This window comes from Trichechus manatus, unplaced genomic scaffold (assembly GCF_000243295.1).
Source record: "Trichechus manatus latirostris isolate Lorelei unplaced genomic scaffold, TriManLat1.0 scaffold00109, whole genome shotgun sequence".
Classification (NCBI taxonomy): Eukaryota; Metazoa; Chordata; class Mammalia; order Sirenia; family Trichechidae; genus Trichechus; species Trichechus manatus.
The window spans coordinates 8959629-8985214 of record NW_004444045.1 but is presented as its reverse complement, the minus strand read 5'-3'; the positions used below and the strand labels follow the sequence as shown (position 1 = coordinate 8985214).

Below are 25586 nucleotides of genomic sequence, written 5' to 3'. Positions count from 1 at the left end.
AAATAGGATCTTAAAGGCCAAGAGGAAGTTAAGAGAGGAAATGCTAGAATGGTGGACGGCCAGGTGGGAAACTGGAAGCAGCAGGAGAGAAGGCTGGAGAAGTAGTCAGGGGCCAAATCATGAAGAGCCTGCTTTTTGGATTTTATCCTAAGACATTAGGGAGCCATGGGAGGTTATTAAATTTGAGGGATTTTTGGTTTTGTTTTTAAGTACTGTCAGTGCTGTAGATTGTGGATTGGAGGTAAACAAGATTAGAAGCAGGAAGAACAGTTAGAAAGCTGTTCCTGAAATCCACATGAGAAATGATATGGCAAAGCCACTTAACTTAGCAAGAACTGGGCAGATTTGGAAGAAAGTTGGAGGGTAGCACCCAGCTTTGCTTTATGTACTTCAGTTATCTTGCCCCAGTCTTGGGGCGTGTCTTTTCACTTGTTTATGCTGTCTTTTGGCATATGGCTTTTTAAATTAATATTGTTAATTTTATCAATCATTTCCTTTATGTTTTGTACTTTGTGTGTTGTTTAAGAAATACTTCCTCACACTGAGTTCCTAAAGATCCCCTCCTTTTTTTGTTTTTTTCCCAAAAGTTTTAAAATTTTTCTTTTTATATTTGGTCTTTACTCCACCTAGGATTGGTTAACTGTATAGTGAGGATCTAACTGCCTATGGATAAGCAGTTGTCCCAGTACCATTCATTGATTCCTCTATTCTTTTTTTCCTCACTGATCTGCAGTGCTGCTTCTGTTACATGCCAAGTTCCCAGATAGTGTAGGCTGGGGTCTGTGTGTAGACTCTCATTCTATTTCATTGTCTGTCCCTTTGCCAGTGCCTCACCTTGTAATTACTTAGACCCCTGGTGGTGCAGTGGTTAAGTGTTCGGCTGCAGACCAGTAGGTCTGTAGTTCAAAGCCACCAGTCACTCCTTGGAAGCTCTGTGGGGCAGTTCTATGCTGTCCTATAGGGTTGCTGAGTCGGCAGTGGGTTTGAATAGATATTATGGGCTTTATTGTTGAGAAGCATAGATAAATGCTTGCTTGATTTCTTTTAGAGCATTCTTTTTTTTATTGAGATAGAATTCACATACCATGAAACTAACCCTTTTAAAATGTACAATTTAGTGGTTTTTAGTATATTCACAAGATTGTACAACCATCACTACTATTTAATTCCAGAACATTTTATCACTTCAAGGAGCCCAGTGGTGCAGTTAAGTGCTCGGCTACTAACCAAAAAGTCAGTGGCCTGAACCTACCAGCTACTCCCTGGGAGAAAAATGTGGCAATCTACTTCTGTAAAGATTATAGCCTTAGAAACCCTATGGGGCAGTTCTACTCTGTCCTATAGGGTCTCTATGAGTTGGAATCAACTGGACAACAATGGGTGAAAGGTTCATCACTCCAAAAAGAAGGCTTGCAACCATTAGTAGTCATTGTCCATTCCTTTCTCCCCCTAGCCCTTGGCAACCACTGATCTTCTTTATATCGCTCTGGATTTGCCTATTCTGGATGTTTCATGTAAATGGAATCATATACTATGTGGCCTTTGTGAGAACATTGTTATCTAAATTGAATAAAAATAATAGATTAGAAGGACATTCTGTAGGAATATTGTGTCTTTAAGAAGACCAAAAAAAAAAACCACCAAAAAACAAAAACTGTACCTTAGTGGGAGGAAGAAGAGAATATCACCAGCATTTGTTTTGTTTTTATTGTTCAAGTACCAAATTCACATTTTATTTCTCCCTCATTTATTGAAAAGCCACCAATTTTACTCTTTTGCTTACTTGCTTAATAGATAAATGTCATATGGCAAGTCCTGTTCTAGAAGGGTAACCTCTGTTTATTTTTCTTGTTTATTTATATATACATGGAGCAAGATTACTTTGATTGACATACACGTTGTCAGTAATTGTATAAAAGTGACATGATTTGCTTTGTATCTTGGTCGATAAGTGAATAAAATCATGTGAAAGTATAAAGGAATATATTCTGTCCTGAATTGTTCATTTTTTTAAAGTGTGTAGATTTTCCAGTTTAACCCAGAAATTAGTCAGCAGTCTAGAGTTCTCTTTAAAAGGCTACCTCGGAAAGTACCTTTCAGTCAAGATACCCAGATAAGGTTAACTAATATAGAACATTTATTTTACATACTAAAATTCTGTAAGCCCTTTGTGTCATTTGGAGAGTTGGTGTTTTATTAGTATAATGCCTGAAAACATGGTGCAGAAGAGAAGATGTTTTCCCCTAAATCATAGCCTTAAACTTTCAGAGAGTTAGCCTCAACCAGAATGGTAGTAAAGCTCTTCAAATGATTTAGAATTTTGACTAGCAGTCTTTTCAAATGTCATAATTTTGACAGCCTGAAGTTTTTAATTTAAAAATAAGTCATAGGAAAGCTAAAAATTTATTAGGTACCTACAGAGTTAATGGGGTCCCTGGTCACATAAATGGTTAGTGTGCTTGGCTGCTAACCAAAAGGCTGGAGGTTTAAGTCCACCCAGAAATGCCTTGGAAGAAAGGCCTGGTGATCTACTTCCAAAAAATCAGCCATTGAAAACTCTATGACTCACCGTTCTACTCTGACAAACATGGCATCACCATGAGTTGGAGTCAAAGCGACAGCAACTAGTTTTTTTTTTTTTAACTGGTTTTATGGAATTAAATGTTATATAATGACCTTAAAGTCTGAGAAGTCCAAGTGTTCGCATTACCTTGGGAATTTAAACAAAACACCCAAACTTCAGCCAGAAATAATTTGCGTCTGTACTGTGGTTAAAACTTTTATGTATATATGTAACTAGTAAGTGTATAACACTTGAGTGCTATTTAAAAGTACTTTATTTTTGTGAATAAAATAGTAAATTTTATAATTTGATATGGAGGGAACAAGAGAATCTAAACACAAATGGAATAACCATTTCCATTTGTAATTTTGTTTGTATTTCCTTGAGAAAAATTTTCAAGCAGGATCCATTTTGTGTGAAAGATTGACATTGAGTTGTGCAGTCACTGTACCAAATTCAGTTATTGTTTTTTGTTTATATGAAGGGCAGCCTGTTAGATTTAAAAAAAAAAAAAAAAAACCAAACCAGTTGCTGTCTAGTCGATTCTGACTCATAGCGATTCTAGCTGCTTTTAGTGAATAAAAGGTAAACATTGTTGCTTATTTCCTTTTTGATGCTATAGAGGTGTGGTCAGGTTCTTAGAACCAGGTGGTTGGTTTTCTTCTTCTTTTTTTCTGCCACCACCTCTCCTCACTCCCCTGCTTTTTGTTGTTGTTTGTTTTGTTTAGTATCATTTGTGAAGTTAAAATGGTTTTCAGAGAAAGAGTATTACTAATTTTTAGTGTGCTTTGCTTCTTATTTAGAGGGTTGTTGTTAGCTGCCGTCAAATTGCCTCAACTCATGGCACAACAGAACAGAATGCTGCCTGGTCCTTTGCCATCCCCGTGATTGGTTGTAGATTAGACCATTGTGATCCATAGGGTTTTCATTGGCTGATATTTGGAAATAGGTCGCCAGTCCTTTCTTCCTAGTCCGTCTTAGTCTGGAAGCTCCACTGAAACCTGTTCAGTGTCATAGCAACATGCGAGCTTCTACTGATAGACAGGTGGTTGCTGCCCGTAAGGTGCATTGGTTGGCGTTGAACCTGGGTCTCCCTCATAGAAGGCAAGAATGCTATTACTGAACCACCACTGGTCTCTCTCTTTTTTTTTTTTTTTTTGCTGATTTTATTTGCTGATTTATAAAAAAATATTTATCTCTTGCTTACTTCCAAAAAGGATGAGTAGCTTACAGTTTTAAAATAGGTTTAACAAAACGAGATAATATGCCTCTGTCATTTTAATCATTTTATTATTATATTACTAAAAATTAAGTAATTTTTAAATCATGAAAGCCAGAATGTCCAATACAAAATTAATAGTTTATAGTCAAAGGATCATTCTGATGATATGATTTTAGATTTAAATATGAATAGATAGTAGCATCAGAAAGAACAGTCTCTTTTAAAACCCTCGCATAAGGGGATTTTAGTATTCTTATAGGTTAAGCATGTTTTCTCAAGATTTTACTTTATGAAGGCTCTGGTTTCACTCTAGCAAACCCATATACAGAAAATAATGGACTGTATTCTTTCAAAAATTAACTTCCCCCCACCCTCCCACATTTTCTTTTTGGTGTAGATTTGGAAAAAAAGAAGTAAAATGAAAATCTCCCTTGATCCTGTCACCCAGAGATCGTTACATTTGATCATTAAGTATGAGTCATATTCTGAAGAGGTTTTTGAGGGAGGTATGTGTATATATATTAAATTGATCTCAAATACAGGATTTGATTTTCAAATATTACATGTTACAAATCAGTTTATGAATATATTTAATAGCTTTCTCTTATTACACCTCAAAGAATCCATACTTAAGCTTGCTTTATGTACTGTTTTTTGGTTTTTTGCTTTAAAACAAAATGACCCTCTAATTTGTTGTCATCTTGTGTCTTTTTGAAAAAAAATTTTTTTAATGTTCTTGCTATAGAAATTGTCAAACAATAAAAACGCCAGGTTTTCAAGTAGCCGGCATGGTTGGTTCATTACTGTAGACTGTCTGTGTGCACTCTATTCCTGTTACTATGGAAACACATTCAGACTGGATTTATCATAAACCTTGAGAAATGCTCCTTGCAACAGTTCACATAAAGAAACATCTGGTTCCCTTGTTTATCCTGGAGTAAAGGAAGACCACCCTCTCTCTTCCTCTGTGCTCTGGAAATCATGTTATATTTCACTATTTTTCTCTAGCTGTAAAATTCTGATGTGGAAGTATACAGTATGCGTTGTTTCTCAGTATGGTTGATTTTGTTTACCAGAATAGCTTTGGAAAATAAAAGATTGATGTTCATGTCGATTCAGTTCACTATGACTATGAAGATTGTATTTTGAGAGCTTCCACGTTCTGAACTTCAGTTCTACAGTATTAATAAAGTTTTAAAATATATTTAGGTAGGTGTTTTTGATACATTTTGGTCTTTAGTTGGGTTAATAGACCCTCCGCAGAAGTTCATTTGACTTCATGCCAATCTCTTGGAGCTTTAAATGTTGCTGGGAAGTCTAGCTCAGAACTAAGGAGAATCCCAGTAATGGCTAGTTGTCAGTCACATTTTGCCAAGGGTGCTACCTGAGGAGACTAACTGCTTTTATATTCCCTGAGTCTCCATGGGAAGATCTTCAACAGCTCTTTAAAGCATTTCATTTATATGTGATAACTCCTTTAAGTTTACACAATTCAGTTTAAAAGATTTACCAAGCCCCTCCTGAGGGGTAGCTTTGAGTGCTAAGATTGTATAAAGGAGTAAATTTCTTCCTGCTCTTAAGAAAACTCAGAAAAACAAATTGTTTTATGATTAATTCTAAGATAGAGACGTACATAGGGTGTCTTAGGAACACAGAGGAACGTTACTCAGACTAGCTTAGAGCTTAAGTGACCGCTCCTTGGAAGTGATTTTCTGAGCACAAAAGATGGTTAAGAGTCAAAAAAAAAACCCCAAAAACAAAAAGTACAAAAGGGCACAGTTGTCATATTGTTATTAGGTGCTGCCGAGTCAGTTCCGACTTATAGATGACCCTATATGACGGAGTAGAACTGCCCCATAGGGTTTTCTAGGTTTTGGAAAGAATATGGTCCATTATTTTCTGTATATGGGTTTGCTATAGTGAAACCAGAGCCTCTATAAAGTAAAAACTTGAGAAAACATGCTTAACTTATAAGAATGATAAAATCCCCTTATGCCAGTGTTTTAAAAGAGACTCCTTTCTGGTGCTGCTTTCTATTCATATTTTAATCTGGTCATACCATCATAGTGATCCTTTGACTATAAGCTATTAATTTTGTGTTGCACATCCAAACCAAACCAAACCTGTTGCTGTTGAGTCAATTCCGACTCACAGTGGCCCTATAGGACAGAGTAGAACTGCCCCAGAGAGTTTCCAAGAAGTGTCTGGAGGATTCGAACTGCCCATCTTTTGGTTAGCAGCTGAGCTCTTAACCACTGCACCACCAGGGCTCTGTGTTGCACATAGGGTTTTCTAATCTTTACGGGAACAAATCGCCAGGTCTTTCTCCTGAGGAGCCACTAGGGTGGGCTTGAATTGTCAACCTTTCAGTTAGCAGCTGAGCTCTAACCATTGCACCATCAGGGCTCCTTTCACATTTGGCATAGGAGATAACATAAGAAAGGTACAAAGGTATGAAGTCACAGTGTGTACTGTAATTCCCAGTAATTTGACATTAAACAACAACAAAACCCACTGACACTGAGTCAATTCCAACTCAAAGCAACCCTGTAGGACAGAGTAGAACTGCCCCATAGGGTTTCCAAGGCTGTAAATCTTGAAGGAAGCACATTGCCACATCTTTGTTCTGCAGAGTAGCTAGTGGGTTCGAACCACTGTACTTTCTGTTAGCAACCGAGCGCTTTAACCACTGCACCACCAGGGCTTCTGAATTGACATTACCAGAGTTCAAAGTGATTTGAGGTTGGAGAGGTAGATGGGGACCTTGCTTGGAGGGCCTTGTGTATTCTCTGTCTGGTAAACTGCTTGGACTTTTTCTAGGCAGTGTTGAGGCGGGGCACCATTAAAAGATTTTAATCAGGAAAGCCACATGATTAGGTTTACAAAATAAGCAACCTAGGAATGTATTTAAGGGATAGCTGGGTCTGAAAACAGAAATAGGTAATTTATATGACATGTTGGAATCACGTCTGGTCTCTAAAGGTCTGAATAATGACATCAATATAAAGAATTTTGTAGTATAATAAATACAAAGTTTTTGCTATTGAGAAGAAGGTGATGTGTAAGTACAGAAAAATGAGCATATAATTTTACAAAGTAAAATCTAACAATATGTAGGTTCTACCAAAGAGAATTGTTCATCTTATGAATTTGTTACAGTAAATTATTCAAACTATATATTTAACAGATCTGTTATTTGTAGACTCAAGCTGTTCATCTAAAACGCGTGACATGATTCCTCCCCCCCTTATTTATTTTTTTACTCTCTAATATTTGAGTTAAGAATTCTATAAACTTTTCTATTATCTCTCCTGCCATGAATAAGTTGGTAAATAAATAAAAGCCCTAATGCTTTAGTTGATAATCTTCAACTTTTTTCTCTTTAAAACTGTTGATGGACAGCTTCAATGAAATTAAGAAAAAATTACTCATTGATCGATTTAGTTTATCTTTTTTTTTTGGACCTAGAAAAATTGGTCAGAAGAAAAATCTGGCAGGAATTAGTGTTTTCTTGTGGTTATGTAATTCACTTGGAAGTGAAGATTAGAATGAGTTAAAAACTGGTATCATTATTTAGTCTCCCACCAAACTGTTAACTCTGGGGAGTGGGAGTGGGGAGGCGGGAAGTAAGGGGGTTTTGGTTTTGGTTTTGTTTTGCTGTTATTTACTTTATATGCTTAGGGACTGCGAGAAATGAGCTTACTTAGTTGTTATGAGCCAGTGCTGTGGAGCCAAGTGCCTGTGTGTGAAGCCTCTGTTTACTACAGGTGTGACTGTGGGCAAGTTACTTAATCATGCTGGCCTTGACTTTTCGTCTATAAAATGGGGATAGTAATAATACTTCCTCAAAAGGGTATTAGTAAGGAGCCCTGGTGGTGCAGTGGTTAAAGCACTCGGCTGCTAACTGGAAGGTCAGCAGTTTGAACTCACCAGCAGCTCTGCGGGAGAAAGATGTGGCAGTCTGCTTCCTTAAAGATTTACAGCTTTGGAAACCCTATGGGGCAGTTCTGCCCTGTCCTATAGGGCTGCCATGAGTCGGACTCAACTTGATAGCAATGGGTTTTTGGGATATTGATGGCTCTCAAAGATTAGCATCATCATTGTTACTTTAGTAATAAAAGAATTAAAAACATACCGTCTTTATCAGGGATCTATTAAGGACAAAGATGTTGAGTCTTTGGTGGCTTGTACTGAGTAGTTTTAAAAGCAGTGGATGAAAAACACCTCACTTCTACATCCTCCCTGCCTTTCATGGCCTAAATGGCTCCTTGCATAGTATTGTTCTTTCCCCTCTCATGTCTGTTGTAATTGTAGGGGTAACACAATTTAATTCTTAGTCACCTTCTGTTTCACATTGTTTACTGCTATTTTATAAGTGTTTATCTTGTTTTAATAAATAGATTGTAAGTGCCTTGGTCAGAGATGATGTTTTTCATAGGTTCCATGTCCAACATTGCACCGAATGATAATAATAGCCAGTAGTTACTGAGCTGTAACTGTACGCCAGGCATTTCTGAGTACAGTTCATGGCTTAACTCTTAATTCTTCCAACAACCTTATACAAATGTCCACAGTTTCTTGATAAGGAAACTGAGGTTTAGGGAGGTTGAGTAAATTGGCTACCACAGCTAACAAGCCTTGGAAGGATTTGAACCTAGCAGTTTGATTCTGAGCTTTTACACTCAACCACAGTGCTCACTAGACAGCTAAGGTCTTCCCTAAGGTCTTAAGCATTTTATCATTTTTTTCTTTTTAATTATCAAAACCACTTTCTTGATTACATTATTATAATATTGGAGGCAAAATATGAAAAAACGTGGCCCTTTCCACTCTTAAGCTTTTTAGAAAATGTAACAGTGGGGACTGTTTGGCTTAGTTGGTCAGAATATGTTGCCAAGGTTTATTGCAGGCTCTTAGGAAGGAGTAGCCTTTTATTTTCAGTGCTCCTTCTGTACATATCCCAGCCAAATTATTTGTTTTATTGCTCCCCAGCCTTTTATTTTAAAAAATTTCAAACTTTCAGAAGTTGAAAGAGTGTTACAGTCAATACTTAGATGAACTGATTGTTAATATTTTACTTCATTTACTTTACTGTAGATATGTGTAGTTTTTTATCCTGAACCATTAAAAGTTGTAAACACTATGACACTTTAAATATTCCAGCATGGATCTCCTAAGAATAAATATATTCTGTTACATAAACACAGTGCCTTTATCATACTCTTGAAACAATAATAGCTCTATTGTTTAATAGCCAGTCTATATTTAAATGCCTCCAGTTGTCTCCAAATGTCTTTTTTTACCATATAATTTTATTTATTTTGTTGTTATTGTTGAGAATGCACAGCAAAACATATACCAGTTCAACAGTTTCTACGTGTACAATTCAGTGACATTGATTACATTCTTCAAGTTGTGCAACCATTCTCACCCTCCTTTTCTAAGTTGTTCCTGTCCCATTAACATAAATTCACTGCTCTCCAAGGTTCATGTCTTATCTTTCGAGTTGCTGTTGTCAGTTTGATCCCATATAGATAGTTCTTAAAAGCGCATAATGCTCAAGGCAGACATTTTTTACTAGTTAAGCAATCAATTCGATGGCAGTGGGTATCGTTTGGTTTTAAGAAGACTTCAGGGGATATTTTTGGTTTACGGTTTAAAGATTATCTCAGGGTAGTAGTTTTAGGGGTTTATCCAACCTTCGTGGTTCTAGGAAGTCTGGAGCCCATGAGAATTTAAAATTCCATTCTACATTTTCCCCCTTTTTATCAGGATTCTTCTATGGAATCTTTGATCAAAATGTTCAGTAATGGTAGCCAGGCACCATCCAGTTCTTCTGGTCTCATTGCAGAGGAGGCAGTTGTTCATGGAGGCAATTAGTCACACATTCCATATCCTCCTCCTATTCCTGACACTCCTTCTTCCTCTCTTGTTCTGGGCGAATAGAGACCAATTGTTGTGCCTTGGAGGGCCGCTTGCAAACTTTTAAGACCCCTTGCACTATGCATCGAGTTAGGAATATTTCTATCACTGTTCGTCCCTTTTTTCCCCCTCCCCTCCACCTCTGGTAACCACTAAGAAACTTTGGTCTCTATACATGTGACTTTTCTTGTCTTTTTATGTAAGTGAGAGCATAGAATATTTGTCCTTTTGTGACTGACTCATTTTACTCAGCATAATGTCTTCCTGCCCCATCCATATTGTAGCATGTATCAAGACTTCATTTCTCCTACTGGCTGAATAGTATTCCATTGTACGTCTGTACCATATTTTGTTCGTCCATCTGTTGATGGGCATTTAGGTTGTTTCCACCTTTTGGCTATTGTGAATAGTGCTGCACTGAACACTGGTGTACAAGTCTTTGTTTGAGACTCTGCTTTCAAGTCTTTTGGGTCACATGATAATTCTATTTTTAGTTTTTGAGGAACCGCCACACTGTTTTCTACAACTGAGATACCATTTTGCATTCCCACCAGCAGTGGGTAAGTGTTCCGGTTTTCCCACATCCAATATGTCTTTTTTATCTATGTGTGTTTCAGTCCCGGGTTCAAAGTTCATGCATTGCTTAGGTTGTTAAATGTTTTTTGTTTCTTTTAATTCATGATAATCCCCTCCTCCCTTTTTTTTAATGACATTAACCTTTTTGAAGAGCCCAGGCCACTTTCTTAGGGAATGTCCCACATTCTGGATTTGTCTGATTATTTCCTCATTTTGAGATTCAGTTTAAGTATTGAGAAGAACACTTTAGAGATGGTGATGTGCTAATGTATCTCATCATGAGGCACATAATGCCAGGTTGTCCCACTACTGGTAATGCCACATTTAAGGCATTCTTTAAACTGTTGACTGCCAGACCTCTCCATTGTACATATTCTGTTTATACTTAGTAAGTAATCTGTAGGGTAACAAATATTTAAACTGTCATTTGTCTTGTTTCATTTTTTGCTCAAAAACCTTTAGTGAGTCCCCATTTTCTAGAGATGAATGTAAGAATATAAAGAATGTTCTTGCTCTTACATCCTTGATACACCCCTTTGTTAGATATGTGTTTTGTAGATATTTTCTTCCTGCCCATGCTTGCCTTTCTGTTTTCTTAATGGTCTTTTGAATAGCAAAAGTTTTTAATTTTGAAGTCTATAGTATATCTTTTTCTTTTATAATTAATGGTATTTTTGTCCCGTTTAAAAAATCTTTTGCTGAACCCAATGTTATAAAGATTTTCTTCTGTGTTTTCTTCTAAGAGTTTTATAGTTTTGGCTTTTATATTTAGGTCTGTGAACTATTTTGTGTGTGTGTGTGTGTGTGTGTGTGTGTTTATGTGTGTATAATGTAAAATAAGAGTTAAGTCCAGCCTCATTTGTTGAAAATATTATCCTTTCCCATTGCATTACCTTGCTGCCTTTGTGGAAAATCAGTTGACCACATAACTATAGGTGTTGATGTTTTATTTATTTGTTTATTTAGCAGACAAATGGTATACTAGTTATGAGCTCTTTGAGACAGGGATTCTTTTATTAGTTTATTAACTGAACAATATTGAATGTCCAGCATTGAATAAGACACACTTGGTTTTCGCCCTTATAGAGCATGCAGTTGAGTAGAAACGTGAAGAATGCAAACACATATTTGTATAATTACAAATTGTGGTAAGTACTGTAAAGGAGAAAAAATAGGCTTAGTGAAGAGAACGAGCAGGGGACTTGGGAAGGCCTCTCAAGGGATTATATGTGTTCTAGGTAGTGGCAGCAGCGCATGTGAAAATGCTGATTACAAGAAGGAAGTTGGCACATTTGAGAAACTGAAAAGAAGCCAGTGTGGTTAGAGAGTGGTGAGTGCCTCAGAGAGTGTTGTTAGATGATTTTAGAAATGTAAGCTGAGACCTCACCATGCAGAGGCTTGCCGGGCATGATAAGTATTTTGGATTTTATTTGAGTACAGAGTATGGGGGAGTAGATTATAGTAGGCAGGAGAAGAAACATGGAGACGGGGAAAGTAGCTATGGGATAGACTAGGTGAGATTTTGTTATGGCTTGAAGAGGAGCATAAGAGATGGAATGAAATAAACAAATTTGAGCTATATACTTTGGAGATAGAACTTAGGTGATTTACTGATGGATGAGATACGAGTACGGGGAGAGAAAAGGGGGATGTATCAGATGATTTCCAGGTTTTTAGCCTGGGCAACTGGATAGATGGAGGTTCCATTTTTTTCAGATGGGGAAGACTGGAGAAGGACACATTTAAGTAGAACAAAATTTAGAAGTTCATTATTAGGCATTTTAAGATGCTTGTAAGGTATTAGGGGAGCCATCACACGGGCTTTTAGGTTACAGGTATGGAGCATATTGGAAAAAAAGTGGGAAGTTTGGATAATTTGCAAGTTATGAGGCAGCTGCCATGCAAAGAGCACTGTATTGTAGTTAGAAGATCTGAGTTTTACTATTCAACTTTTATTGGCCGAAGGACAGTAAAAGTGACTAAAGGTGAATCATTAGATCTTTTTGAGCTCCATTCTTTCTCCTTTATAAAATGGGAATAATATTTTGCTTCATAGGACTAAACAAAGTGTAATATATGAGTGAGGCCACCTTTTATAGATATTTGGTCCAGTGAATACTCAGAAAAGTTCATTCGTGTGCATGTAGTTTCGGTTGATAGGAAAGCGTCAGATTATGGAAGACCCTGAATAGCGTGGAGGAGATTTGGTGTAATTGGAGCATTAGAGTGTCTTAGTAGAGGAATAGATTTATGGAAGTTTGGTTTTAGGAAGCATCATCTAACTGCTGTGCAGGAGGAAGCTAGAGACAAGAAATGACTGGAAAATTGGTCAGGGTAAGGGGCTGAGGGCCTTGCCTGGGTCTTGATACGGGGGTAGAAATGAAAACAGATTTTAAAGGAAGAAACTACAATTTGCACAACGACCAGTTTTATGGCTTGACAGAGAGGTTTTCTAACTTGGGAAGCTATAAAAATTGTGGGGGAAGTGACAAATTTGGGATAGTCTGAAAAGGAAGCTGAGCTAGGGAAGAGATGGTGTGTTCAGTTTTGAATGTATGATTCTATAAGTTATGGTACAATTGTCATTAGGTAGTTGAATATTTTCTAATATTGGGATATTATGGAAAAGAGCACAGGATTGGAAGTCAGGAGATTGATTCTTTTTCAGACTTAATCACTAATTAGCTTCGTGGTCTAGGGGAAGTCAGCATCTCAAGGGTGCACTGTACTTCTATTAAAAAAAAGAAGCTAACACTTGCCCTGTCAGCCTTACGGGGTTGTTTTGAGGATCAAATAAGAATGTCCATGAAGAAAAGGCTACATAAACCAGAGACTTCATCAGCCTGAGACCAGAAGAACTAGATGGTGCCGAGCTACCACCAGTGACCACCCTGACAGGGAACACAACAGAGAGTCCCAGATGGAGCAGGAGAAAGGTCGGGTGCAGAACTCAAATTCTAGTAAGTAGACCAAACTTAATGGTCTGACTGAGACTGGAGGAACCTTGGAAAGCATGGCCCCTGGATTCTCTATCAGCCCAGAACCAAAACAATTTCCCGAGGCCAACTCTTCAGACAGGGATTGGACTGGACTCTGGGACATAAAGTGATACTCATGAGGAGTGTACCTCTTAGCTCAAGTAGATACAGGAGACTAAACGGGCAGTTTCTGTCTGGATGTGAAATGGGAAGGTAGGGTTGGGAGCTGGTTGAATGGACCTGGGGAATCAGGGTGGAATGGAGGAGTGTGCTGTCACAGTATGGGGAGAGCAACTAGGGTCACATAACAATGTATGTATAAATTTTTGTATGGGGAGAAAAAACTAAAGATGCTTTAGCACAAAAAAAAAAAAAGAACGTCCATGAAAATACTCTGTGGTTGGGAACTCCTATGTAACTGTAAAATGATAATATTATTTCCTTTCTTAGTTAAATTAAAATGTAATATTTGGTCCTGGGTCTGGGGAAGAGGGAAAATATCAAACTTCTTAAAGGTTTTGTTTGAAATTAAATTAAAAACATCAGAAACCTCAGTCTGAATGAATATATATGCCTGAAAAACCCTGTAGACTATAATTTGAGAAACTAATCTGGAAGCTGATCTTGTATTTGACAGTGATGTGAACCAAAAACATAGGTTGCATCTTGTTAGATGTCAGTATTTGACTTGCCTTCGAGATAGAAATATGAATGAAAATGTTTTGAGTTTTACCTGTGTAGTTGTTCCATATGCGTTACAGAATTTTAAAACTCCCTTCCTATGTCTGTTGCTGTGAGCTATACATTTTTGCCAAGGGTCAAATTAGGGTAATATTTCAATTCTTAAGCTATACAGAGAAATACGATCCTTATAACATTTATCAGCATTAACCAACCAAACCAAACCAAACCTTTGCCGTTGAGTCAATTCTGACTCATAGCGGCCCTATAGGACAGAGTATAACTGCCCCATAGGGCTTCCAAGGAGCGGCTGGTAGATTCTGACTGCTGACCTTCTGGTTAGCAGCTGTAGCTCTTAACCGCTGTGCTACCAGGGCTCCTTATCAGCATTAGCAGTATGGTAATTTACTGGTTCGGAGGAGAGACTCTGGAACCAGACTGAGTGGAATCCCAGTTCTGTCAATTAATTGTTAGCCATGTGCATTGGGCAAGTCATTTAACCTCTCTGTGCCTCTATTTTCCCACCCATAAATGGAAAATAATATTCATATCTACTTGATGGTTGTTGGGAGGATTAAATATGGTACTGTGTGTAAAGCAGAGTCCCTGGGTAGTACAAACAGCTGCTAACCGGAAGATTGGAGGTTTGAATCCATCCACAGTGCCTTGGAAAAACAGTCCTGGCAATCTACTTCTGAAAAATCAGTGATTGAAAACCCTGTGTAGCACAGTTCTACTCTGACACACATGGGGTTGCCATGAGTTGGAGTTGACAGCAACTCGTTTAACCGGTATGTGTAAACACTTAGAATGGTGCCTGGCAAAGGCTAAGCACTATTTAAGTGTTGGTGGTAGTTATTATGTTATTTTGGCAGTGGCTAAGGAGTAAAGTACATGACAAGAGAAACAAATCTTTCTCTTGGAACTGATAGCTGGTATAGCGGCAAAAAATTAGGGGCTTTAGAGTCAGATACATTTGGATTCTTATCCTAGTTCTGCCACTTCTTTGCTTTGTGGTTTAAGCAGGCCGTTTAACCTATGTACGGCTCAGTTTCTTTTATGTGTGAGTCAGGAATCATCATACCTGTTTTGGAGAGTTGTTATGAGGATCATATGGGATATAAAATGCCTGACCCAAAGTAGAGGCTAAGAAAAGGAGAGTGCTCTCATCTTCCCTGCCACCGCCCTCCACTGCTGAGCAGTACATGCAGTTTGATTTTTTGTGTGCACTCTTATTCATTTGTTTTCAATTTTAGAACTTGTAAAATTCTTTCCATTTGCTAACAGCAGAATAAACAGCAGCTGTTTAATTGGATATACCATGAAAAATGTATTGTCAGCTTGTGTTTTCCCTTTCCCTTTGCTGTTTTGGGTTACTTTGTTTATTGCCCCTATTGTAACTCCTACTAGAACCACGATGATAGACATTAGTAATTAGTCTTAGAATTGATCTGGGCTATAGCTTCAGAATCCTTCGTCACAGTATTCCAGGCAGCTGTTGTTGTTACAGTAGTCAAAACCTTTCTGCCTTAGAGCTTTCTATTAGAATGGAATTATCAAAATATCTGGACTGTCCATTAATCCTCTGTCTTGAGATATGGACTTGTCAAACCTTATGACAAGACAGTGTGGTCTTGTAGCATTTCCTAATAAATGTTTATCTATGTTATAACATTGTTATATAATGTGGGTATTTTAGGCCTCCTTCTAGCAGAGGTTTGGTAATTCTAAGAGTGTAATGCAGTGATTGCCAACCAAGAGTGTGCATCATAACACTTGGAATGTGGTCTTAATACTCATGCCCCAGGCCTTATCCCAGATTTACTAAATGAGAATTTTTAGGAGATAGACCCTGACATATGTATTTTATAAAAGCACCCAGATGATTCTGCTATATATACTACTGGTTAAAAACAACTAGGTACTAATAGGTAAGTGGTAACTTTGGTGAAGGGTATGACAGTACACAATACTGGGGAAGCCAGCACAACTTGTCCAAGGCAAGGTCATGGAAGCTCTATAGACGCATCCAAACTTCCTGAGGGACTGAATTACTGGGCTGAGGGCTGTGGGAACCAGGGTCTTGGGGAACATCTAGCTCAACTGGTATAACATAGTTTATAAAGAAAATGTTCTACATTCTACTTTGGTGAGTAGCATCTGGGGTCTTAAAAGCTTGGGAGTGGCCATCTAAGATATTCCACTGGTCTCACCCTGTCTGGAGGAAAGGAGAATAAAGAAAACCAAAGATACAAGGGAAAGATTAGCCCAAAGGACTAGTGGACCACAACTGTCACAGCCTCCACCAGACTGAGTCTAGCACAACTAGATGGTGCGTGGCTACCACCACCGACTGCTTTGACCGGGATCACAATAGAGGGTCGCTGACAGAGCTGAAGAAAAACGTAAAACAAAATTCTAACTCACAAGAGAAAGACCAGACTGGAGAAACCCTGGGAGTATGGTCCTCGGATACCCTTTTAGCTCAGTTATGAAGTCACTCTTGAGGTTCACCCTTCAGCTAAAGATTAGATAGGCCCATAAAACAAAACTAGACTAAATGGGCACACAAGCCCAGGGACAAGGATAAGAAGGCAGGAGGGGACAGGAAAACTGGTAATACGGAACCCAAGATCGAGCAGAAAGGAGTGTTAACGTGTTGTGGTGTTGGCAACCAATGTCACAAGACAATTTGTGTACTAATTGTTTAATGAGAAGCTAGTTTGTCCTGTAAACCTTCATCTAAAGTACATTAAAAAAAAAAAAAAGACTAAATGGGCACACCAACCCAGGGGCAAGGATGAGAAGGCACGAGATGACAGGAAAGCTGGTAATGGGGAGCCCAGGGTCAAGAAAGGGAGAGTGCTGACACGTTGTGGGGCTGTCAGCCAATGTCACAAAAAAAAATGTGTATTAATTGTTTGGTGAGAAGCTAATTTGTTCTGTAAACCTTCATCTAAAGCATAAAAAATCCCCAAACATATATATAATAAATGAATAACTAGATACTGGCAACTATGTAGAGAATTAAGCACTTATACATTATTGGTATGAGTGTAAATTGGTATAGCACAGCTTATAGAACAGTTTTGCAGTATCTAAACAGAATTTCAGTTTTGTCTTAGGATACACATATGCACAAGGATATAGTTTCAAAAATTTTTATTGTAGACCTGTTACAGTATCAAATAATTGTGAGCAACTAAGTGATTGTCAGCGTACAGATGGTTGAATACATTATGGTGGATACCCTAGTTGTTTACTGTGTAGCCATTTAAAGAATAAATTATATGTTCACATGCTGATATAGAATGATATCTAGGATATATTGTTAAGTTAAATAAGCAAATCACAGAATAAACTTCATTTTCATTTTATATGTAAATACAGAGAAAGGTTTGGAAGAAAACCTACCGAAGTGTTTACAGTGATTATCTATGGCATAGACGAGTGGGAATAGTGGAGTGAGGAGAGGAATAGGCCTTTTTACTTTTGTATTCAAAATATTTGCAATAAGAGTTTACTATTTTTGTAATTAAAAAAAAAACACTGGATTTAAAGAAAGCTTATATGGAACCTATTATATGTGTCAAGACACTGCTTATTTTGCAAATATCAGTTGTAACTTGAGACATACAACCTTTAACTTGGGAAACAGAAAGAAATGTCAAACTATTTTGCCTTTTTGCAAGGAGGATGAAATGTTGTTGCCAAAGTTGTGAAAGTAATTGACAGTTTCAAACAGATAAGCATTTAAGATAAGTATTTGTCTTGTGTCAGAATTATATTGGTTACTTGTTTTAGAAATATTAGTGTCTGTGCACATCTGAATATGAAAATCGGGTTCAGAACATTTTAGGTTAATCCTTTTTCAATTGATTAACTTCTCGTCTATGAGGATGTTAACACCTTTTAATCCTGTCTTTTAAAATTTTAGGCCCGATGAGAGAAAGGGAAAATTAAGGATGCTGGAGCAGAACAATGGATTTCTCTTTCTCTTTCATGCAAGGGATCATGGGAAACACAATTCAGCAACCACCTCAACTCATTGACTCCGCTAACATCCGTCAGGAGGATGCCTTTGATAACAACAGTGACATTGTTGAAGATGGTGGCCAGACACAGTATGAAGCTACCTTGCAGCAAGGCTTTCAGTACCAACCTACAACAGAAGATCTTCCTCCACTCACAAATGGCTATCCATCATCAATCAGCATGTATGAAACTCAAACCAAATACCAGCCGTATAATCAGTACCCCAATGGGTCAGCTAATGGCTTTGGTGCAGTTAGAAACTTTAGCCCCACTGACTATTACCACACAGAAGTTCCGAACACAAGACCACATGAAATTCTGGAAAAACCTTCCCCTCCACAGCCACCACCTCCTCCTTCGGTACCACAAACTGTGATTCCAAAGAAGACTGGCTCACCTGAGATTAAACTAAAAATAACCAAAACTATCCAGAATGGCAGGGAATTGTTTGAGTCTTCTCTTTGTGGAGACCTCTTAAATGAAGTACAGGCAAGTGAGCACACAAAGTCAAAGCATGAAAGCAGGAAAGAAAAGAGGAAAAAAAGTAACAAGCATGACTCATCTAGATCTGAAGAGCGCAAGTCACACAAAATCCCCAAATTAGAACCAGAGGAACAAAATGTAAGTTGAAATGTCTTTTTGAAAAATTTTGTAATCTTTCATAGTTATTGGAAATCCAAAAGCTCTGTTCAGTTTTTATCTGTTCAGATATAAATAATTCTGATAACTTCTTCTAATTCCTAGCAAGGTTCTTGGGATATTATAATTGGCACTGAGTAAATATTTGTTGAATAAATTAATGGACATGGTTAGAGTTAGGAAATACTTTATAAACCTGTCACCCTAAGAATCTTGCTGCATGTTTCTTTGTTCTAATAGCCTTCATTATTTTTATTGGCTTATAATCGATTCCTGGTTTTTGAAGATGAAGATGGAAGACAAAGAGAAGATGGTTAATTATACTGGTTTTTAAAATTATTATTTTTAGATCAGCTCATTTGCCAGTATAGCTTAGATTTAACACTCATTGCTAATATGTTCACTACAAAATAACCTGAAGTAATGGAGGAAATCTTGTATTAAAATCAGATTTAGTACTTACATATATTGATTAAAACTTCAGATGCAGTTTTGATAGAAGTCATCCTTTGTAGGTAACTTAAAATGAGTACAGTTGAATTTTTTATTATCTGGGAGTTCAGTCTGATTTGCTTAATAGTATTAGTATATAACAAATCAATTCTATCTTGAATGAAGAGTTTTTAGTTAGCATTCTCATACACTGTATGAATTGCAGGTGTTTTCCAGACGTTGATTTGGAAAGAAAACACATATATTTATTTTTCTGACAGTTGCCTTCTTTTATATCCAGAATACCTGAATATGTTAATTTGTTATCTTCCATTCAAAGAAATATTTACGTCTTACCAACTCACCTTTTTTAAACTGAATTCCACTACGTCATATAACTCAAATGTGATCTTTTTTCTGGAGTATGGGTCACAATGGTTCTAGACTCTCAGAAGTCCGAGTGTGACATTTCAATGTGTTTCCTCATTTTTCCATAGTTTTCTTATTATTCATTTAACAAATATTGATTGAGTACCTAGATGTTCTAGGTACAGTTCTAACAAGGTATGGCAATGAATGAAAAGTAAAGATGCCTGCTCTCAGGGTGCGTATATTCTAGTGAGACGAGCCATATACATATATACGTAAGTTCAGCTAGCGTTAAGTGCTATGAAGAAAATAAATTGAGTGATGAGAAAAAGAGTAAGCCAGAGCACTTCAGCTATTCTGGTGTCATATTTCTGCATCTGTAAATGAAAGCTTTGGAACTAAATGACTTCTGAAATGCTTTTTAATTTTGAGTGCCGTTTATTAAATACCCCACCCCCCCCACGTGCACATACACACACAAACACACACAAGACCCAAGACCTAGCTCATGTGAGTATCTTATATTGACTGTTTATTGAGTAAATGAATCAATGGAAGGAGGGAAATTGTGTTTTGCACTCCAAGTACGTTCATTTTAACGTTCTTTCCTACACCTGCGCTGGTAAGATATAAGATGTACTTTGCCCCTTGGGAATCACAAAATGCAGAAAACTTGAATTTAGTTTTAGCTCATTAGTTCCTGAGGATGGCCTGCCTTTCTTTGGCTCTAGAGAAATCTGGCAAGTAGGAAACTATCCAGTTTTCCTTACTAGGCTAGACTTTTTGCCTTTATTTATAAAGTTAGGTAAAAATATATCTCAACATAGAAAAAGGGTTGGAAGCAATTAGAGGCAGGATAAAACAGTCTGTTTATTTTTCTTATCTACTTTCTGCTTATCAGGTCAATGATTTTTCCAGTAGTCATGTGCAATGAGATTTAAAGCCAATTCTCTCTTTAATGGTTATCTGCTATGCCTGGCTCTTTATATCACTTAAACCTTTAGTTAACTGGTACACCCAGGGATTACAATATTTAGATATAATTTAAGAATTTTAGTTTTGTTTTCTAGTGAATTATGCTGGGCATAATTTATTGTTTGATTATTTACCACATCTTGGAGTAAAGGAACATCAATTTTGATTGAAGATAACAGATGGAGAAAGTGGCATTGATTGCTCTGAATATTACTAAGACCATTGCCTGAAAGTTGAGTTTTGGGGGAAAACTCCGGTATTTTTTCCTTGTCGTTTCTCTCTCCCTCTTACTCCCTTTCTCTGTTTCTCACTTCTCTCTCTCTACTTTCTTTCCTCTTCTCCTCCCCTTTCTTTCAAAAAGTAAGGTGAAGAGCTAAGTTCTTGTTAGTGGAATTTTGATTAAAATTTTATCATACATGAGGGGGCAATTATCAGCTTAAGAAATGGGTACCATAAAAGTCATACTCCATTCTGACAAGGGAACTTTAAAGCTAGAGCGTCCAAGCCTTTATTGTTAGTGTCCTGCTGTTGCTAAGCTCTACAGATGCCTAGTGATGTGTACAAATTAATCTGTATGCCAACCTTATATATTTTTAATTTTTTGGTTTCCTTAACTTGAAAAACATCTATACTGCTTCCTTCAAGACAGTCAGCTTCAGTGTTTTAATTTTGGATAGCTTTGTGCCTCCTGTTTGTCACTGGTGGTCCATACCCTTGGTGTTCAGCATTGTGGAGGGCATAGAAGTGAAGGAGAATCCTAAATAAGAGTGCTGACTCCACAGCACAGTCCCCCTCTCCCCCTAAGATGCCTCAGGGAAGCATAATAAAAACTGTGCCTGGGAAAACAGTTTGAAATGATTGTGCTGGATTTGTTTTTGTTTTTGTTTTTTTTAAATATGTGTTTCTTAAGAGCCCACTCATAGGTTCTCTTTTGAGGCAACAAAATTTTGTCTAAGATAATGCACTTTTTTACCCACTTTTTTTTTTTTTTTTTTAGTACTTGGTCTGCAAGTATTTCCTCCCAATTCAAAGCTGTTTAGCCTTCTAAATAGTGAGTGACTGTTACTTGGAACAACCTAAGTGTATCTTCTCAACGATGAAAATGTGTCCAAATATCTAGGCAGCAGGAGACCTGAGATCACTTCTGAACTGTGTATTTTGTAAAGCTGCTTTAGCTGTTTTTCCTCCTGCCAAATTAGAAACATGTGGAAACGTTTCTGCCTTTCTTCCTCCTTGGCAGGTGTAATGCCTCAGGCATTGGCGTATAGGCCCTATTCAAACAACAGTCTTTGACCAGCCGTCAGCCGGGTCTTCAGTGCGTTTATCCACTGAGGCTAGCCTCATTAACTCTTAGCTTGCCGTTTCTGCTTATAAAAAGCTGAGTGGCTGGATCAGTCCCATTAACACTAAATTACAGGTGATGTTGAGGTCTGTAGTCTCAGAGTATTAGGCTTTCAGATTCTTAGAAACTGTTCTAAGATGTTCTTTTTGTACAGATTTTCTAGTTTTTAAGACCATTAACTTAAGCAGCTCTTCAGAAAGTAAAAGAAAGTGCGAACAATTTATTGCCTTTAAAATTTTCTTTCCACCTTTAATATTTACGTAAGTCTTTTGTTCTTTTAGTGAATATGATTTTGCTTAATATTTTAAAATTTATTTCAGTAGTATTACTAAGAGTTTGAAATTCTGCTAGATTTGATGCATATTGTAGATCTTAATGAATTTCTTGAGGTTTAATAAAAGTACTAGACCAAATGTTTTTTAGAAGGAATATTTAGGATAATGTAATTTATTTTCACAGCTCTCTTACATTTTTTTTCCTGTTTAAGAAACTTGCTCTGATTCTTAACTGGAAAATAGGTCTTTCCATGTGGAATCATCTAAAAACATAAAAGAGTGGTATATACCCATAAAACCATGAGTTTAAAATTAAGATGAATTGAACATTAAGGAGTGCTAACTCACTGTCATCTTTTTTTGATGCATTCTCTTCCTAACAAAGCAGCAGTATTAGTACCAACAAAGGTATCCTCTGTTCCTCCATGATTTTAATCTGTCTTAAACTTGCTGCTTGCCTGTGAAATACTGAAGGAAAATGGATTTTATACCCAGAACCATTTATCTGTTGTCATTTTCTGACTCCTTATTTTTCTTAACTGCTACACATTTGACTTCCAGTGACCATTTCTTCTTAAAAATTTCTCCCCTTCTTAATTGGTGTTTGTGATACTGTGCTATCTCTTGATTTCTCCTCTTTATTTTGAGCTCAGGTTATCAATCTAAAAGGCCTACTGCTGTTTCTGTTTTGCTCACACATTGGCGTATTTTACATGTATGTCCTCTCTATCATTTCAATGTCCTTATGTGACTTCTTTTTCTTTCTTTTATTTATATAGTTTAGAAAACTTAGACTAAATCTTCTTGGCCTTCTTTCTCTCCTTTGCCAATTCTTTCCTTTTAAAAATGATTGTGAAAATTTTCAATTTAATGAAAGTCATTTTAACAGTGTTTCAAACAGTCCTGAAGGAACCGCCAACAATCTGGAATAAACCAAAAAACAAAAACGTAAAAAGATAAGACATTTGACTCAGGGAACATCTAGGTTAGTCGGCATAACATAGTTCATAAAATGTTCTACATCCTACTTTGGTGAGTAGCGTCTGGGGTCTTAAAAGCTTGCGAGCGGCCATCTAAGATAGATCAGCATGTTCGGAGCAAAGGAGAGTGAAGAAAACCAAAGACTCAAGGAAAATATTAATCCTGAGGACTAATGGACCACATGAACCACAACCTCCATCAGCCTGAGCCCAGAAGAACTAGATGGTGCCCAGCTACCACCACTGACCGCTCTGACAGGGATCACAGTAGAGGGTCCCAGGCAGAGGAGGAGAAAAATGCAGAACAGAATTCAAATTCACAAAAAAAGACCAGACTTACTGGTCTGATGGTGACTGGAGGAACCCCCGAGACTGTAGCCCCTGACACCCTGCTAATTCAGAACCGAAGCCATTCCCAAAGTCCCCCTTTTAACCAAAGATTAGATAGCTTTTAAAACAAACAATAATACACATGAGGAACTTGCTTCTTAGTTCAGTCAAGTATATGAGACCAAATGGGTGACACCTGCCAAAAGCAAAGACGAGAAGGTAGGAAGGGACAGGAAAACTGGATGAATGGACACTGAGAACCCAGGGTGGAAAGGAGAAAGGGGAGTGGGCTGACACATGGCAGGGATTGCAACCAATGTCACAAAACAAGTTATGTATAAAATTTTTGAATGAAAAAATAATTTGCACTGTAAACTTTCACCTAAAGCACAATAAAGTTGAAAAAAAAAAAGCTAAAATTCCGCTCAAATAATCAGCACAAAGCACAGACCCAATTCTTACAGCTGAGTATTTAAGAAAAGACATGTATACTTTATTCACATCCTGCTGTGAACAGTCCAACTGCAAAACATCATTTATGAGACAATGGAGAAATACTAATCCCTGGATATTGATATTATATAATTATTGTCAAATTTTTAGGTGTGACAAAAAGAATCTTACAAAGAAACATACTGAAATATTTACGGATGAAATAGTAGGATGGTTGGGGAAAATCATCCACTGGTTTGGGGGCAGCAGGGAAATCGGTGGGAATTTAGATGAAAGAAAGTGAGTATGAGTTAAGGGTGGTTATAACCAGGGTGATGGACATATTAGGGTTCACTGTACTTTTTCTTCCTTTGTGTACCTTTGAAATTTTCCATCATAAATAGGCTTTTAAAAATGAATATTGCAAGCATAATACTGAGCTAAAGAAGAAGAGTACATACTATATGGTTCTGTGTGTATAAAGTTCAAAAGCAGGCAAAACTCACATACTACATGAGAAGCCAGGAGGGTGGTAACATTACCCTGTTGGGAATGGGTAGTGAATAGAGGGGGCAAAAGGGATTCTGGGGGATGCTGGAAACGTCCTATTTCTTGGTCTGGACAACATTTATATGGGTTTGCTCAGTTTGTGAAAATTATTTTGAATTGTACACTTACATGATTTGGGCACTTTTCTGGATGTGTGTTATAGTTCCATAAAAAGTTTTTTATAAGTCTTTTTAAAGAACTGATACGTTGGGTGATGGTTACATTGGTGTTTATTATTCTTAAATTCATTAAATTATACATTCATGGTTTATGCATTGTATGTGTGGTGTATATTTCACAATGAAAAGATTTTAAATAGTCTCAATTTTCTCAACCCCATGACACCACTATGAAAACAACCTAACCTACACATTATTATTCATAAACATTGGCTTTCATTTTTTTGGTCTTATTTATTCCCAATAATAATAGAATCTATTGAAGACTCATCAATGATGGTTGTTCTTGCTATATAATCTCCGATTCTCTAACCACCCTGAAAGGTGGATATTATCTTTTCTAATTTATAGGAAAAAAAAATCGTGGCTCAGAGGAGTTAAGTGATTTCACCAGAGCCACGGAGCTAGTCGGCCAGGATTCAAATCCACATATACCTGGCTTGTAATCCTGTGTGTCTAGCTCCACTTCACCACAAAAATTCAAAAAAAAAAAAAAAAAAAAAAAAAAAACACCAGCAGCCAACAAATGGCACTCAGAGGGCCATCTAGCGCTGGCTGGTGTTTCTGTACAAGAGACTGTGTCCGCGGGAAGCAGAGGAGGCCAAGTGTGAGTGAAGAAGAGTAGAGAGTGGGAAAGAGTATATCACAAATTGCCGGTGCTCTGCAGTCCCTCAGGAAGAAGCAAAGATGGCGCACAGAGCCAGGCACTCGAGTGAAAGGAGGGGGAGGTGGTGAGAGGTGAGAAATCAATAGAAGCAGAAAAAAAAAAGGAACACTAGCAGCCAACAAATGGCACCCAGAGAGCCGCCAGCTTGGGTGTGTGGAATCCAAGCAGCAGGCGCTTCCCGGTCAAGAGACTGTGCCGCAGGAAGCAGAGGAGTCCGAGCCGGGGCGAAGAGGGGTTGGGGGTGGGAAAGCACACACCACAAATTACCTGTTGTTTTATCTCCTGCTGAATGCTCCGTGAGGCTGCTTTCTCGTACCCCCATTTGCTGGTCTCCGATAGGAGTCCAAGATGGTGGATCCACACTGTGTTAACTGGTAGGGGACCTCTGCATGAATCTCTCCTCACTCTCCGTTCTCTGTCAGTTTTCTCACTCCATTTGG

The 25586-nt window shown here is 37.6% G+C and overlaps 1 protein-coding gene across 9 annotated transcripts in view; it reads left to right on the top strand.

The window, feature by feature from the left end:
* The window catches only part of NSD3 (nuclear receptor binding SET domain protein 3), a 104321-nt gene that overhangs the window by 18258 nt on the left and 60477 nt on the right, over window positions 1-25586 (top strand). For 5 of the 9 annotated variants that reach the window (XM_023737854.1, XM_004383405.2, XM_004383404.2 and 2 more), the window contains exon 2: window positions 17880-18598. In XM_023737854.1, coding sequence (XP_023593622.1) covers window positions 17924-18598 — 675 coding nt within the window. In that variant the 5' untranslated portion in view covers window positions 17880-17923. Of the gene's footprint in view, window positions 1-4182; window positions 4292-13224; window positions 13244-17879; window positions 18599-25586 lie in introns of those variants that run through there. The other 4 variants (XM_023737851.1, XM_023737849.1, XM_023737850.1 and 1 more) reach the window with 2 other exon arrangements.